At 40.9% G+C, this 15,628-nt stretch overlaps 1 protein-coding gene across 1 annotated transcript in view; it reads right to left on the reverse strand.

Moving 5' to 3' along the window:
• Positions 1 to 237: 237 nt before the first annotated feature.
• Positions 238 to 15,628, reverse strand: part of LOC131293841 (uncharacterized) — a 28,178-nt gene continuing 12,787 nt past the window's right edge. The window contains exons 4-8 of the mRNA XM_058321894.1: positions 10,949 to 11,169; positions 10,682 to 10,872; positions 9,556 to 9,772; positions 6,446 to 6,778; positions 238 to 812 (exon numbers count right to left, since the gene is read on the reverse strand). Coding sequence (XP_058177877.1) covers positions 238 to 812; positions 6,446 to 6,778; positions 9,556 to 9,772; positions 10,682 to 10,872; positions 10,949 to 11,169 — 1,537 coding nt within the window. The remainder of the gene's footprint in view (positions 813 to 6,445; positions 6,779 to 9,555; positions 9,773 to 10,681; positions 10,873 to 10,948; positions 11,170 to 15,628) is intronic.

Genomic DNA, 15,628 nt, shown 5'->3' on the forward strand with positions numbered 1-15,628 from the left:
AAGTATACAATATTTTGCCAATCAATTGTTTTTGGAATAAAAAACAATACAATTATAATGCAAACGTCAACGAGTTTATGGTATTCCAAGTAGAGAAGATAATAATTTAAAAAAATAAAAAATATCGTAATACAAAATGAATACTATCATAACTATAAGAAAGTTTAGTAAACGTCCCTGCTAATGAATTATGATATTCATGAGGCCACCACTGTAAGTAACGCACAAGGATCCACATTACATGACACTTTCCTGCTGCTGTTGCTGCTGCTGCTGCTGTTCGAGCAACGTGTTGCACAGTCCATTTATGTGCGAGTTCGATTGACCACCGAGGCCGGGACTGTTCGGCAGGTAGCCGTGTTGTTGATGCGGGCCCGGCTGTGACATCGTCTGATGCTGGAGTCCTGCAACGACACCGTGATGCTGCAAGTGCATCGGATTCTGTTGCTGCAGAGAGGCGGAAGGGACCGATGGTCGCTGGCTACCGTTGGGTGGAGTGCCGGGGTGGCCGGGAGCATTCGGGCCGGATGTTTCCTGATTGCAGAAGTACGAGTTTTGCATCGAGTAGAGTCGATCGATCGGATTGAGCATTCCTGATCCGGAGATGGCATCCTGGGGCGAGGAGGCGGGATGCCCAATCGTATTGTTATGGTGGTTACTAGTGCTGGGTGGTCCTCCGTTCATGGATGCGGTCAAGTGCTGAAGCGATACGCCGTACTCCAATGGCTCGTTGCTGTGCATCGTTGTCGTCGGATCGATGTTCATGTTTTCCGTCTTGATTCCGGGTCCAGTTCCGGCGTTTGAATGAAGCTCTGCAGGAGGCACCGGAAGTGCAACATGCCGGACCATGAAGACCGGAGCAAGGGAGGGTAAAGATCGCGAAGGAAAAGCAAACGAAATGCATTGAGATGTGAGTGATTGCCACAGGCTAGCAGGTTGGTGTCTGAGTGTTCTTTATTTTTATCGTAGAAAAAGTATTTCTCGTGTTCGAAATATGCAGTATACAAATAACACACAGTAGTTGACGATCACTACCTCGACGGCGTGGGTTCGAATCCTGACCAAGATCGGACCTTGCCCTGTACGAGATGACTGACTATCCTCGAACACAAATGTTCGTAAGCCCTTAAAAAAGTCAGGCATGACCACGAAGAGAAGAAGTTTAAGAAGGAATAAGAAGAAGTCAATAAATCCCATATCATCTAGTTTTGCACATTTAAATTCACTTATTATATGTGTTTTATCAAAATTAAACCAAAGCGGCCAGTTTTTAAGCGATTAAATCATACCATAACTATTCTAAACTTGCAGATGGATTATGGCATAATAATGATACAAAATCAACTTAAGCTACATAGATTTTAAAAGCACAATTACTTTAGAAGGAAACATTGTACATACGATGAGCGTCTACGCATTGCCACGTTTCCCTTTTTTGGATGGTACGTTAGAAAGTTCTACAATAAGATGCTTCGTACACAACAGGGTTATTCAAGCAATGAAATGGTATGTACAAATATCAAATAGCAAATAATTTTTTCTTTAATAAAATACCAATAGAATATATATTTGTCTGCACTACCCTTGTTATGCCAGCCAAACACATTTATGTTCTTTTTTATGATGCCCACCACACATTCATTCAATCGTACCTTATTTGTTGGGCCTTTCCCCTTCTACCTGTTGTACATCTTGTTTTTTCGGACCTTTGCCGTGCATTGCACGAATATGTGTAGAGTTTATTCAATTTATTTCCGTACGAACGGTACTATTTGTAGAAGTTTACTAGCTTGACCCCGCCTTCGAGGAGAATAAACGGTACCAACAAGGCCAACGTTAGCCCTGCAGGTGGCGATGACTTATTTCACCCTCTCACGGACAAGATGCCCCAATAATGTTCGGGGATAATGGAAAAATTGTGATGGTATAAAATAATTTCCAACATCCGACAGATCAAGAAAGAAAATAAAGAAGGGAAAACGGCACCTCCCCATAACCCCATGCGCCATCCGGCTAGATATGCAACCGGAGTTCGATGTCGTCCCGGGCTTTAGGAAGATTATCGATGTTGCCAGGAGGATTTCCCACCGCACCGGACGGCGGCATCCCGGCGTAAACGTTCACACAAATTCTGGCCACAACGGAGCCAGAATGGGGAGGAATGTCGAACGGGCGAAAGTAAGGAAGTGTCCATATTTTTCGCACACACTAAATCCCATTCGTTGACGCCGTTCTGCCGATGCGATCAGCTTTAATATGGCATGGTTTTTCTTTACGGCGTTCGCCCGAAAAACCCCCACCCGGTGGGAGAGGTTTTCACCGCTACAATCCGGGGCAACTTAATAAATCACAACATCATACCCCGTACGGCGTTTGGGAATGGGGATGGAAAATCTTTGCCGTGCGCAAAAATAACACGAGAAAAATTGGAAGAAAACCACATCCCACTGTGCAGACGAATGGCGATGGAAGACGTCGTATGAAAATCCTACGGGCTCAAGCTCGTTTATGACGGGCTAAGCCTTGAAGTTTGAAGGTGGAACAAGGGATGGTAAATGGTGGAGACGACAGCGAAAAGGGAATTATGTTGCAGGATTCAGCAGATCCGGTTCTTACGTTTCACAACGATGAATCGTTCTTCGGGTTTCGTATCTTTGCAGGACGTCTTAAAGTCGATACGACAGCGACTATCCTTGTACATTCTTGTACAGGTTTACGGGTATGGGTGTGTGTGTGTATTTTATCGTATGTTTATAGCCCTGATGTGTCCATTCAAGCGAAAAGAAACGAGGCATGAATTCCTTCCTAATACCTTCGGTAAATAGCACTACCGGGTTTTCCCACCCTCCTTACATCCTTCTTTCCGGTTACTTTTTCTTGTTCTTTCTCTTCATCTTGGAGAAAGGATGCGTTCGCTCTTGAAGTGTTTGCGCGAAGCCGTGAGCGGTCGGAAGAGCGATGCGATGCCACTCCTAAATCTCCCCCTTCGTTCGCAGCCAAACATGGCCGCCGTATCTTTTTGGTGGGAACCCCATTGGGACAGGAAAGGAACCCCATTCGTCCCGCACGTTTTGGCCAGGTTGGGCTAAAGGTATTTTTCTTCCGTCTACTTTCCGGAGCTCGTTCGCAATTGGGCCAAACTGGCAGCAAGGCAGCAAGTGTGGGACGAGGGAAAATAAAACGCTTGGCCATCCTCTGTGCACGGTTCTGGACATGAAAAATAACCCACCGAGGAAAAAAGCGAAACGACCGGTATTCATGGCCCCAGGTTTTCTTGCACGAAGGACGGAGTTTTGTCTGGTTGTTGTCGGTTGAAGACGCTCCCGGAAGAAGTTTTGCGTCCTCGCGCAGCAGGGTGTTCTCGCCCCGTAAGTCCTTTCCTCTGCAAAAGCCTCCCAGGGAGAGATTCCGATTATTGGAGTTGTGTAAGTTGGGCGGGGAAGGGGGAGAGTTTTATTGATTTTTCCGTCCACCGTGCCTCCCTTGCGCAGAATTTTCTTCTCCTTCATTTATCAGTAACCAGGTAGGTGCTAAGTTAGGCGGAAAAGTTCTGGTCAGAAAAGTCCTTTTAGTTCAGTCCCCTTCGTGTCTGATTGGGCTTCTTACGTGATACGAATGGAAAATGAAGGTGTAGAAAAAGTGAGAAGAAAAGAAGTCTTAAAGTTCTTGTTCGAAATCTTATCATTCAAGATACCTTCTGAGAATGTGCACCTGAGAATATTTTAAATTTACAAGATGACTGTAAGATGAATTAGCCTGTTTTCGTGGCATCTACATGAATATAAAAATTATGAATGAAAATCAATTTTGACATTGGCTTTCGCACTGGAAAAAGCGTCAGCTCATGAAAAGCAACGATTGCTATAAAAAAAAATTTTCTTCTATTGATTTATTTGTTTAGTCAAATTTAATAAAGTTTTGTGGTGAATATTTTTTAATCTTCCCAAATATGAGTTGAAAGAGGTTATAAACAATTCATTAGTGGTTTTCCTAATGTTGATCCTGATGTGTCCTGTGGAATTAAATAAATCCACTCTTTGTTTCGTCTTAGCAATTTTACTTACATAGAACGAAGGACAAAAGGAAAGTATGACTTTCTGAACCTTTTACATAGATTTCCATTTTGCTTAACGGAAGTTTTCCTCCTCCATTAACCAATGCTTTCCTGTTGCTTTGTGATAAACTTTCCACGTTCAATCAAAAACTTTTAAAAAGTCAAAACAACAAGAACTGTGACGGGAAATGTCATGAATTGTTTTACCCTCTTCCATGTATTTTGAAAAGTTCTCCTCCATTTTCCATTCCCCAAGCGCGTTCGATTGGAACATTTGTGTATCGAAAAGAAACAATGGAACAAAACCGGGTAACGGGAAGCATTTGTAGAGTTCCCCACTTTTATACCAAAGTTGTCTCCTTGGCAACCGAAAATACACCGTATTTCGTAAGCCGAATTTCTTCTTGGATGTTTTTCCCGTAATTCTTGTTGGATGTTTTTCCTTTCATTTCTTATCGGAGGCCAAACATTTTGGAATTCCCCCATTGTCGAACGTATTCGTTGGTTTTGGACAAGGCGATTGAAAACAGCGAACGGAGTGAGTGAATGATGACGCAGTCGTTGCATACTTTCCATTGTGGGGAAAATCTCGATGACAATTTTTGGAAGAATTTCATGAATTTATTCCGTAGTGGTGTCCCATCGGTTTTTCTTTGTTATGCTTTGACTACTACTTTTAGCGAAGGTTCAGGGATTTGGTCGGATTGCGAAGTTGAGAATGTAAGGTTTAAAGAAACTTCTGTCCTAAAACAGTATGTGAACATGGCACACAGTTTTAATGAAAAGTAAAAGATGGTTGGTTTCAAATGAAATTTCTGATAGATACAATGATAATTAACGATGTATTGTCTACAAAAAAACGAATGCACGTAAACATTACCCTAAAATCTGCGTAACCCATCGTCAACAGGTTGCTAATCCGTTACATTGCCGCCATAATCTGCTAATACTACAATATTTATGGTTACACGCCGGCTTCTGGTGCTTGTGTACCAACTTTGTGTTGTTTGTGTTTGCACACCTGAAAACATTTTGTTCTCTGATGCATGTCTGGCCATGCTAGGACATAAATTTCAATAAACTCTTTTTGCTTTCTCTCAAAACACTAACCGTGCAAGGGAAGATTGTTGGTGGCAGTGCTTACAAAACGTTTTTGTACAGTTTGTCACTGAGTTTACATCCTTTTTTCCGTTGCATCCCACATTTCCGACGTGTTGAATCGTGGGGAAACTTTCTCCAACTCACATTAGAGGGAGGAGGAATTTGTTTCGTTCCATGCAGGAACGATACGACACAATGTGAATCGGTAATGAAGTTATAAGTTTTTAGAACAACAAGACTAGTTACGTCTAGTGGTGCTGCACAATCAGGTTTTTCAAAATGGAAGGTAACCGTAAAATGTGGCGGATTGTTGTTTTTTTTTTCATTTAAACTATCGATGGAAAAATAGCCATGGAAAAAAATGAATGCCATCCAATGTTTTTGCTTTACAATACATTTAAAAATCTCATTGGTCAAATTTAAATTCAACCTCACCTCACCATTTAGCCTCACCATCAAAACATTTTACAGAGCAAAGTCAAAAGCTAATGCGAATTGAGGAAAGAATTTTACATTCTTCCATTAGATCAATAAATTGAAATTATTTACTTGTTTATTTCTAGTAGCCAATGTTTTGATATAAAGAAAATTTATAATTTTCACTCACTTATCAAATCCAATACCCACTTCGATAAATTCCTAGGTTGTAATCCGGCAGATTTGTTGTATTATAACATTTTTGTAAAGCTAAATGAAGGCTTAGACCTGTTGTTTTCACTTCATGTCCTCAAAAAAAGTATGACTGTTTTATTAAACCAAACAATTTTTCTCTGTGTACCTAATGTATGAGCAGGGTTTGCCTTTGCTTGTTTGTTGCGACACAGTTCGCCTTAAATCGCTACCTCGTTCTCCACGCAGCATTGCCAAACATAATGCTGTGTCGCCTTTTGTCCAAGTGTGACGGCGAGCAGGGATTGTGTGAACTCCAAACATATTTCATGTTGTTCTTATCGCAAGGGAAACCATTTGGTGTAACCCAAAATAGGGGGATTGCCCAAAAAAGTAAAAAAGAAGAAGGTTCAAATCCATAACACAGAATAAATAAGCCTTCACAAAAAAATGGTTGCAAAAACTTTTGCCCAACCGATGGCGACATTGTGGTGAAGGTGGTGACTTCGTGCCGAGGGCTTTTTGTTTGAGTTTTTATCCGTACCTCTTTTTTGTCACCCACACATCCAGCGAAGTGTGATAAACTGCAGGTGATTGTGGTCGACAAATTTAGAAATAATTGTGTGGATATAACCCACGGTTCGCATTCCGACATGGTGTGCGATTTGTCGCTTCACTTACCGTTGTCGAAGGATTTACCACCGAATCGGGCGCCTCCATGCGGGCCGTGTTGATGTGGGTGAGCGTTATGCTGGTGTTGGTGGTGGTGATGATGGTGATGATGGTGGTGGTGGTTATTGTTGTTGTTGTTGTTGTTGTTGTTATGACCGTGCGTCGAGCCCATCGCTAGCCGAAAGTAGTCGTCCTCGAGGTCCAGCTCTTCCTTCACGATTTTGTAGGGGTCTGGACCACCGAGACTGAGCCGGCCCGTTCCACCCCCGTACGTGCCACCATCGTTGTCGGTGACGGTTCCCTCGTTATCGCTGCAGCTATCATGTAGATAGGTGTTTGATCCTGAAGAGGAAAAACCTCATAAATAAACGAAAATTTATCTGAATTAATTTGATTATTGGGGGTGCCCATGGCGCAGCGGTAGCGAAAGGAAACACCACACCACAGGTGTGGGATCGAATCTCGAATCTGGCACCCTCCAGTATTACGAACGGCTGACCACCGATCTATAATATACCGTCTTTCAGTCACACAAACTCTCTTCGGAGAGAGGCCTTGTCCCACTAGGGGATGTCGTGCCACATAAAAAAAAAAAAAAAATTTGATTATTTTGCGAACCCATTCATTTTTGCGGTGGAAAAATAAAGCGTCTTAGGTTTTATGAAGCTACAGATCAGCCGCAGGTGAACAGCGCATGTTGACTCCTTGCCTATACAAGAATATGCACGAGCCACTGGGAGTTAAAATAATTTAGTTTTCAAATAACAAAAACAATGAGATTCTGACAAAATTTAAAATTTTCAATATGTGAGCAAATTCTTTCCTAATAAAAAAGTCATCATTTATGTTTTATGAAGGACAAAGGACTGTCGGGGGTCCGCGACAGCCGAGCGGTAGCGCCGGTTAGAAAATCGGCCCATGAGCGCCGGGGCTCACCACTTCGACGGCATGGGTTCGAATCCCAACTGAGACCGGACCCTCGCCTGTACGAGAGGACTGACTATCCACGTACAACAGGGAAACAAGTCTCGTAAGCCGTAAGGCATCACCAAGAGGTCGTTACGCCAAGAAGAAGAAGAAGGACAAAGGAAGATATTTAATTATGTGACAAAATATTCTTCAGAATATAGCATACACATTTCAAAAATGAACAGTTCACAGTGCCTTATTTCGGTAAATCCTCAAAACGATGTAATAGTTAATTTATGACTCAGTCAATAGCGTTTATTCCAACATTATTGACGTAGTGGATTCTACCGATGATCGATAAATTTTACCGATTGAAGATTCAATAAATTAGTAGTTATGAAAATGTTTGTTTCAGAAAAGTCATCAATTTAATGACAAGTAGAAATTTTACTAGTTCAAACTCGATGCGTTGAATGGAGCTAAAAGACGTGATGCTGTTTAAAAATTGGTAAGGAAAGACGTTAAAATATCGAACAGTAAAAAATAAGATGCATTCCTTGAATGTGTTGTGCTACAACCGGTTCTCTTAACTTTTTAACAAAGAGAATCTTTTTAAAGTGAATCTAACTGGCAAAAGAATGCAAATGCGAAGTACAGACGTGGCGCGTCTCGGTGCAAAACCAGAAGGACCTTTTTTTGTGTTTAAATAAGGGGAATTCCCAGGAAACTATTTGAAATTTTGATTTATTTTCACACTCACGTTGCAGTTGAGAGAACTATTCTCCTTTAACAACTGCGTATTGCAGCATCATCGTGTAACTCTTTAATCAACAACGAGGAATCAAATTATTTAACACAGGTTTTTCGATGATATCGTTTTGAAAAAATTGAGGGTATTTTAATTGGGAGCGCGGAAACGATACGAACTGTCAGAGTTCTCGTCGCGGTCCCATACAAAAGGTAAACAACACCTTTGAAAAAAGCGAAAAAATGGCTAGCCGCGTCGTTTCGTTTCCGCGCATCGTCTCGACACGTAGGTGGCGTCGTTTTGGATCGTCGAGACGGCCAGCCATTTTTTCGCTTTTTTCAAAGTGTTGTTTACCTTTTGTATGGGGCAGTGTCGAGAAGTGTATCGTTTCCGCGCTCCCAATTGTAATACCCTCAAATATTTTTGGTAAAACAGTGCTTTTATTTGGTTATTTAAACTAACCTTTCGAAATCGGAATGATTAGTACTTTAAAAGATGAGCAGGTGTTGTTTTGGTTCAATTTCTAAAATGTGGCAGTGAGAACAAAGAATGTTTTAACAGTTGTTAATTATGTGGCAACAAATTGAATAAGTCTGAATTTTATAGATTCATAGGTTGAGATGAATTTTTAAAAATGTTTAAAATATTTTTTAAATTTTATTCCTTAAAAGAGGTAAACTTGATCAGAACTCCAAGTACAATCAGACAAAGAAGAGGAAACAGACAAGCATCTCTTATACAGTACCGGTTTGTCTAACATCCCTCCCCATTCGACACTCCTGACTGCGCACCAACCCAAACATGAAGGGCCGTAAAATGTGGCATAATGCAGTGCCAATGGAAAATGGGAACCCGACGGAATGTTTGACACCATGACTTACAGCCGGGAAACATTCCCATCCTGCAAGTGTCGCGCAAGTGCTCGTGTTCGGTTGTGTTGATTTTGAATTTTCTAGCAGCTTAGGGAGTGCTTTCGCACACACGAGGAAAATGGGACACTCAGGCTGCTGTGTTTTTCCGTTCCTGGATCCGGGATGGAGGATCGTGTGAAAGTGTTACCCTTTGCGGGTGTTTTTCAAGTATGTACCGTAGCCTATTAGAAGCGACCTGTAAAATCTTCCTTGCGGCCGTAGGGAAATGGCAGCTATGCTATGGAAAAAGGTGTAGTGGTACAAATTCCTTCACCGGTACTCTATCCCCCCGAACCCGTGCGTTTAACCCGACAGCAATAGCTTACAAGGATCTGAAAACCGACGTTATCGAAGTTGAAGACTGCAAAACACGGAAACCTCCAGAAGGTTCCTCCGTTCGGAAAGGTGAGTCTAAAGGTATTGAAACGTGTTGCGGCAAACCGAGTTGGAGTTGGTGAAAAATTGACTGCCCCGGTAAGACTTCCGAAGTGGCGTCGCCAGAATAAATTCATGCCTTCCCGGGGGATTCGTCCTCGGCGATCAATACTTACGAGAGTTTTCGTCTTTGATGCGGAGTGACAACTTGGCACCACCGCTCTCGTTGTCCGACAACTCCTCCTGGGAGTCGTTACCGCCCTTTCCTACGCCTCCGCTGTGGTTTTTACTTCCGGTGCCTCCTCCGCCACCGTGGTGTGCACCTTTGTTGCCTTCCTTCAGCTGCTTTTTCTGTATTTTCTTCATTTTGGCTCGCTGGTTTTGAAACCACACCTGCGTTAATGGCACGGAAAAGACGGTGGACCGCATTTTTAGTGGGAGAAGTAAATGAATTGTTTAGTGGTTCGGATTAAGTGAATAATTTGACCATGATGAAAACAAGATTTTTTGGAGTTTTCAATGACAAAAAATTTGCTGAGTAGAGGGAAAGTAAAGGTTTTGTTTGTGTTTTTAGAGTGGTAAAGGTGGTGGTTTTTAATAGCAGAATAGATTGCTTCGGAAGCTTCTTCTGCTTCTTAATTTCTTAAAGTTAATTTACATCGTCATTTGTAGTCGTAAAAACAATCAACAGTTTTTAAAGGTGGTTCACGCACACACTTTTTGGGATTAACGTGTCATATTTCAAAAAGCTAAAAGATGAAAATAACTCAAATTCGGTATTTCAGAAAATATAGGTTTTTCATCGGTTTAAGACTATACAAAAATGTAAAAAACTATACAAAAATGTAAAAAACGTGTGATAACTTTTTGAGTCATTTTCTCGACTTGGCAGGACTGTATAGGAGTTAGAGAGTGGTAAAAACGACGATCAAAATATCCACTAAAAACTATTCGTAAGCTTTGTTTTAGATGTGGCTTTGTAGATTGAAGGTCATGTTTTCTTTTGTATAAAATATTCAGCCGTTTTTGAGAAACTAGAATTGAAAATTGCGAAGCGGTCAAAATGATCGCTTTTTGGATCCTTCTGTAGATTGTCTACATTTGAAGAACTGATCTTTTGTTCGAAAACTTTACCAAATTTATCAAATCCTCGTTAAGTAATGATTTTTCAACATTTTCACTAATTGTGTTTTGTGAAAAGCTGGAAATCAACCATCGATAGCAATATAGTGGATTGTGCCTCTGCCTCGTTTTGCTAGTTTATTCATCTAAATCAAAGGACCATTTGTAATTCTATCTGACCTGCACGATGCGTATGCTGAGTCCGGTGTCCTTTGCCAAGCCCTCGCGGATCTTCCGGCACGGTTTCGGCGAGATGTCGAACGATGCCTTGAAGGCACGGCGCTGCTGCGTGGTCAGGATGGTGCGCGGCCGTTTCGGACCTCGCCGACCGTCGATGCGCGTCTGGAACATGTCGTCACAGCAGTAGTCGTCTGCAATTTCACACCACAACGGTAAGCTTGGACGGCGAGTCGCGATTGGCCCAAGGCAGGGGCCCGTAACCCTTACCGTAGCTGTAGCCCTGGAACATCTCCACCTCCTTCTCGTAGTCGGGCCGGCAGAACAGCTGGCTCTGCTTGATGACGTACTGGTCGCCCTTCTGCAGCCGCACGCCGCAGACGACGCAGATGAAGCACTTCAGATGGAAGACGTTATCCAGGGCGCGCATTACCAGCTCGTCGGCACCGATCTTGTCACCACATCCGAGGCATCTGTTCCGCCCGTACAGCCTGCAAGAAGGGGCAAAGATAGAGCGGAGAAGTGTCAAATGGCAAAGGCGGGGGTTCAGCTAAACGGTTTTCGATTATCATTGCGAAACTTTCACTTCCGGCCGCGTTCGAGTGGAAAGTGCTCGGGAAAAGGAGGCTTGCGGTGTGGCTTGCGGGGAAAAACTGTGAGCGCAAACTTCCGCCCGAATCGTCGAATCGTGATTCCGTTACCTAGCATTGTTTTAAAGTGTGATTATCGGCCCGTTATTGAAAGGTGATTTGAGTGTCTCGTTTGATAGTAATCAAAGGCAAATTTGCCTAAATGTTTATTGTCTGGTCTTAGAAAAATAAAACGAAAGCGAAGAAAATTTCAAGAAACTTTTTTCCATATGATCTCAATTATCTACTCGATGGTATTTTCTTTTGTTTGAATGCAAAAAACTGTCATTACATTAAGATGCATACTTTGATATTAGTAACTTTTTTAAGAACTTTTTTACTGGTTTGTTTCGCGAGGATAGCAACATGTTTATTTGTTTAACGATTTTACTTATTTTTCACACACTTGCGTGAATTTTCAAAAGGTTTTTTTAATTTGCTTTATGAGCAGAAAGTAGTAAAGTAAATACATCATTTTTCTGCCATATCTGCCTTTGAAACCCTTCAGCTTTGTCGCTTCCAAAAAAGAAATAGAATATCTGCGTAACATTTTTGGCCGATTTAGGTTTTGCTTTTTCACCCAAGAATCCAATAACTGTCGACGTGTCACATATGAATCGACAATCACTATTTTTTATCTCACCTTTTTGCCATCTGACTGATGAACGTTTGATCGTATCGATAGGAGTATTACAACCATATTACCCTTTACCGAATGAGACAATGGTTTGGCACGAAGTGGCGATGGAAAGCTGCATCGTTTACAAAACATGTACATGTACATGGCAGGGAAATCGACTAGTCATCGCTCTTTCTTTCGGTGGCAATGGAAAAGAGCTGTGTGGAAAGGCGTAAAAAACGGCCAAATAGTGCAATCATCATCGCCATTTGCCAACTGACTGTGGAAAAGCTATATCCTTGCCTTTGCCGGCTACGCCACAAAGACATTTATCGTCAGGCTCTCCCACTGCCGTCATACCGGGAGCTTTACCCCTTTTTCACGTGTACCAGAATACATTAACCACGTGCGCTGCTGTCGCCACGTTGACTTTCCAATTCGGTGTAGGAAAGTGCCAGTCCAGTCATTCAAGGTCGCGGCAGGTCGGGATGAATCAATGTCCAATTGGTTTCGTTTTTCCTTTACCATTTTCCCTTCGAGGTGAGATGAGTAACATTCTGCACAACCCCACACGCGCACACACAAGAGTATGTACAAGGGATGACAAATTGCCCATAATTTATTTTACACCACATTGTGATTGTCATTAAAATTCAATCCATCATCCTTTAAACAATACGTTTTATGGCGCGACTTCGCAAAAGCAGAGGATTTCACTGTTCTGATATTTCGTGGCAAAGACTTTATTCTTGAGGGGCCCTAGTATGTGAGGGTCTTTCCCGGCCTGCACTCGGGAGGCGAAAAAAGGTTAGGATCTCGTTACCGGTTCTCAGGGGGAGCGCAAAAATCATACACAAGTTGGCCCGAGTCTAAGGGAGCGTGTCGAACGGAGCATATAAACGTCCAAAGGACATTGAAAACAATCAAATTTATGTGCTCACCATCGCCGCAACGTGTGGTAGGGCGAACGGAGCAGCGAACACGTGTGGACAACCCGGCCACGGTTGAACCCCTTTTAAATAGCATGTTTTGCCCTCTCATTACGAAAGGAACGAGTCGTGGGCAAACACAAAACTGACGGATGAATGGAAAGCAGCCTTTGAAAAAAGTGAACCAAAAGATTGGCATCTAATGTGTTGGCCCAGTGGATAATGTTTGCCAAATCTTTGATAAGTCTAAAATAAACGGAAGTTGCAGATTAGAAATTGAGCATGGGAATAGAACAAACACCAAAATCTACAAAACTTAACTTTAACTGAGTCAAACAATACCAAGAGTAGCGGATACAATTATTTTTCCCTGTTTTATGTAAGTTCATGTTCGACGGTAAATTTCAAATAAAGTTTGTAAAGAACCATCATATAATCCTACTTTTAGTATTGATGTACTACTTTTACTACTTTTAGTATTGATTACAACCTACAATATTACTTTTAGTATTGAAACCTTACAACAGTCAAGAAACATTTATTCGACCCTATGAACCGACATTTATTCGATTCTATGCATCTACTGCATAGAATCGAATTTTAAATTATTAAATTGCTGATTATTTTAGTTTTTTATTTTCTTCCGGTTTTTTTACGGTTTTCGTTAATTAAATAGTATTACCAAATCTGAACACCAATTATTATTTATATTTATTATAGCTTAAAATGATATACAGTTGGTCCCCGCAGTACGCGATACTCGATATACGCGAATTCGCAATACGCGATTTTTTAAAACTGACAGCTCATAGCGTTGCTCGAGTTCTGATTTGTCAATTTTACTTTGTTTTGGTAAAATGAAGTTTTTAATATGCACTTTTTAACAGAGATATAATTATGCAATACAAGAAATGGAACACTTATTAGTTATTTGGATAAAAGATATGTTAAATAAGCGGTTTCCTCTCAGTGTCAACTCTTCAATATGAGGTATAAACGATATGGCAGAGGAAATCCGCAATACGCGAAAATTCGATATACGCTATTGCGTTCGGTCCCAAACATTCGCGTACTGCGGGGACCAACTGTATGTGCCATAGAAACTTATTTTTTGAATAGAGTTTTCAATTCTTATATCATTTATTACATTAATATAACTATCAATACTAAATCACATATCATTTTTGTACTTTGAAAAAAATAAGTAAATTGCGTTAAATGGATATCACGTTATCAAACTGGCTGAACTCTTTTGTAAGATAATATTTTCATCGTAATCTGTCCATCACAAAAACAATACAAATCATATGCTACGAAACTACAAGGCTTTGTGATGGTTCTGGTGGTACCTGGTGAATCAAATTACAAAGAATTGAAAATATCTACAATAAGAATACAATCCAGAGGCAGATCATAGCGTAAGCAAACTAAACTGCTGCTTGGGATCATTATTTTTATTATTCTTCAAAAAAGTAGCTATGAAATGTGAAAAGTTAATGAAGACAATATAAATATTAGAATTAAACAACTGAATTATCTGAACTATGTTTTGATGAAGAAAAGGTCACTAAACGTAACCTTTTCGTGTTTGTTTTTGGGTTAAAATATAAAAGATTGATGCGTAATACAAAAAGATCAGTGTAAAGATTTTATCAAACAAGAGACAAATTTTCAGAAAAGTTGAAGGTACGTGGATCAGAAAAAATAATGTCCTGCACATTTCTGAATCTAGTAATAATGTTTAACATTGTATTAAGTTTGTATTTTCAACATTTCAGAAAAAAGTTCTTTTGTAGTTTTAAAATGTCTGAAAAGATATTCAATTAAAAAGCAAAAAGATGAATTACTACTCCATTTTGTTTATAGAAAATGATAACCGGTCGTAGAAAATGGCTCCATATAAAAGTTAATAATGGTTGCGCACGAAAGACGGCTTTGAAATCTTTTCAACGGAATAAAGTTAAGCAAAATGATAGTTTGATCTAAATTTGATTAAAAATTGAAACTTCATAAATTTTTAAATAAACAATTGAATGTTAAATGTAGTTTATGTATAGGAGGCCTTCAACTTATAGCTACTTGGGGTCCCTGGAACGCTTAATCCGCCTCTGACCCAACCACATATTCCAGTTTATTGTTATGTTTGGAGCAACATAATATTCCTTTACCATTCGACAAAACACAAGCAGATCCTTTCATTTAACTTCTTTTTATTGATTTTGCGACTTTCACGACGAACCTTCCCTGCATTTCCTACGCAACGCCCGACAGACAGTCGCGATCAACCACAACCGAAGCCCGGTGTCGTTTTACCAAAGCAAACCCGTTTGATTTTGGGGAAATTTACGACAGTCCATCTCTTACCCGGATGGGGCGGAAAAACGACATACCACACACCCACACACCGAAACCCAACTATCGGCCGTTGAGTGCCGAGGACAGTCGGACTCGCTAAATTCATGACACCCATAAAATGGATATTGTAAGGATTTAGTGGACTGTTCGGTTTTAATTTGGCGCTCCACTCCAGTCCGAGGACACAATGGAACAGAATGGCCGTTCGATGCGTTCTTCTGCCGTGGCGAAATCGCACACAGAACTAGACGAAAGAAGAAGAGCCTGCGGAGGTGCTTTGACACGCAGTAATAAAAAGAGGAATGGAATTGTCAGACGACTGTGTAGCTGTAGCACGATAATAAAATGGTAATATTAATTGGCGATCGTTAGAAGAGCGGAAAAATGCCACAGACATTAGGAGTCCATGCAAAAGCAG

The sequence above is a fragment of the Anopheles ziemanni genome, chromosome 2 (genome assembly GCF_943734765.1).
Source record: "Anopheles ziemanni chromosome 2, idAnoZiCoDA_A2_x.2, whole genome shotgun sequence".
Lineage (NCBI taxonomy): Eukaryota > Metazoa > Arthropoda > Insecta > Diptera > Culicidae > Anopheles > Anopheles ziemanni.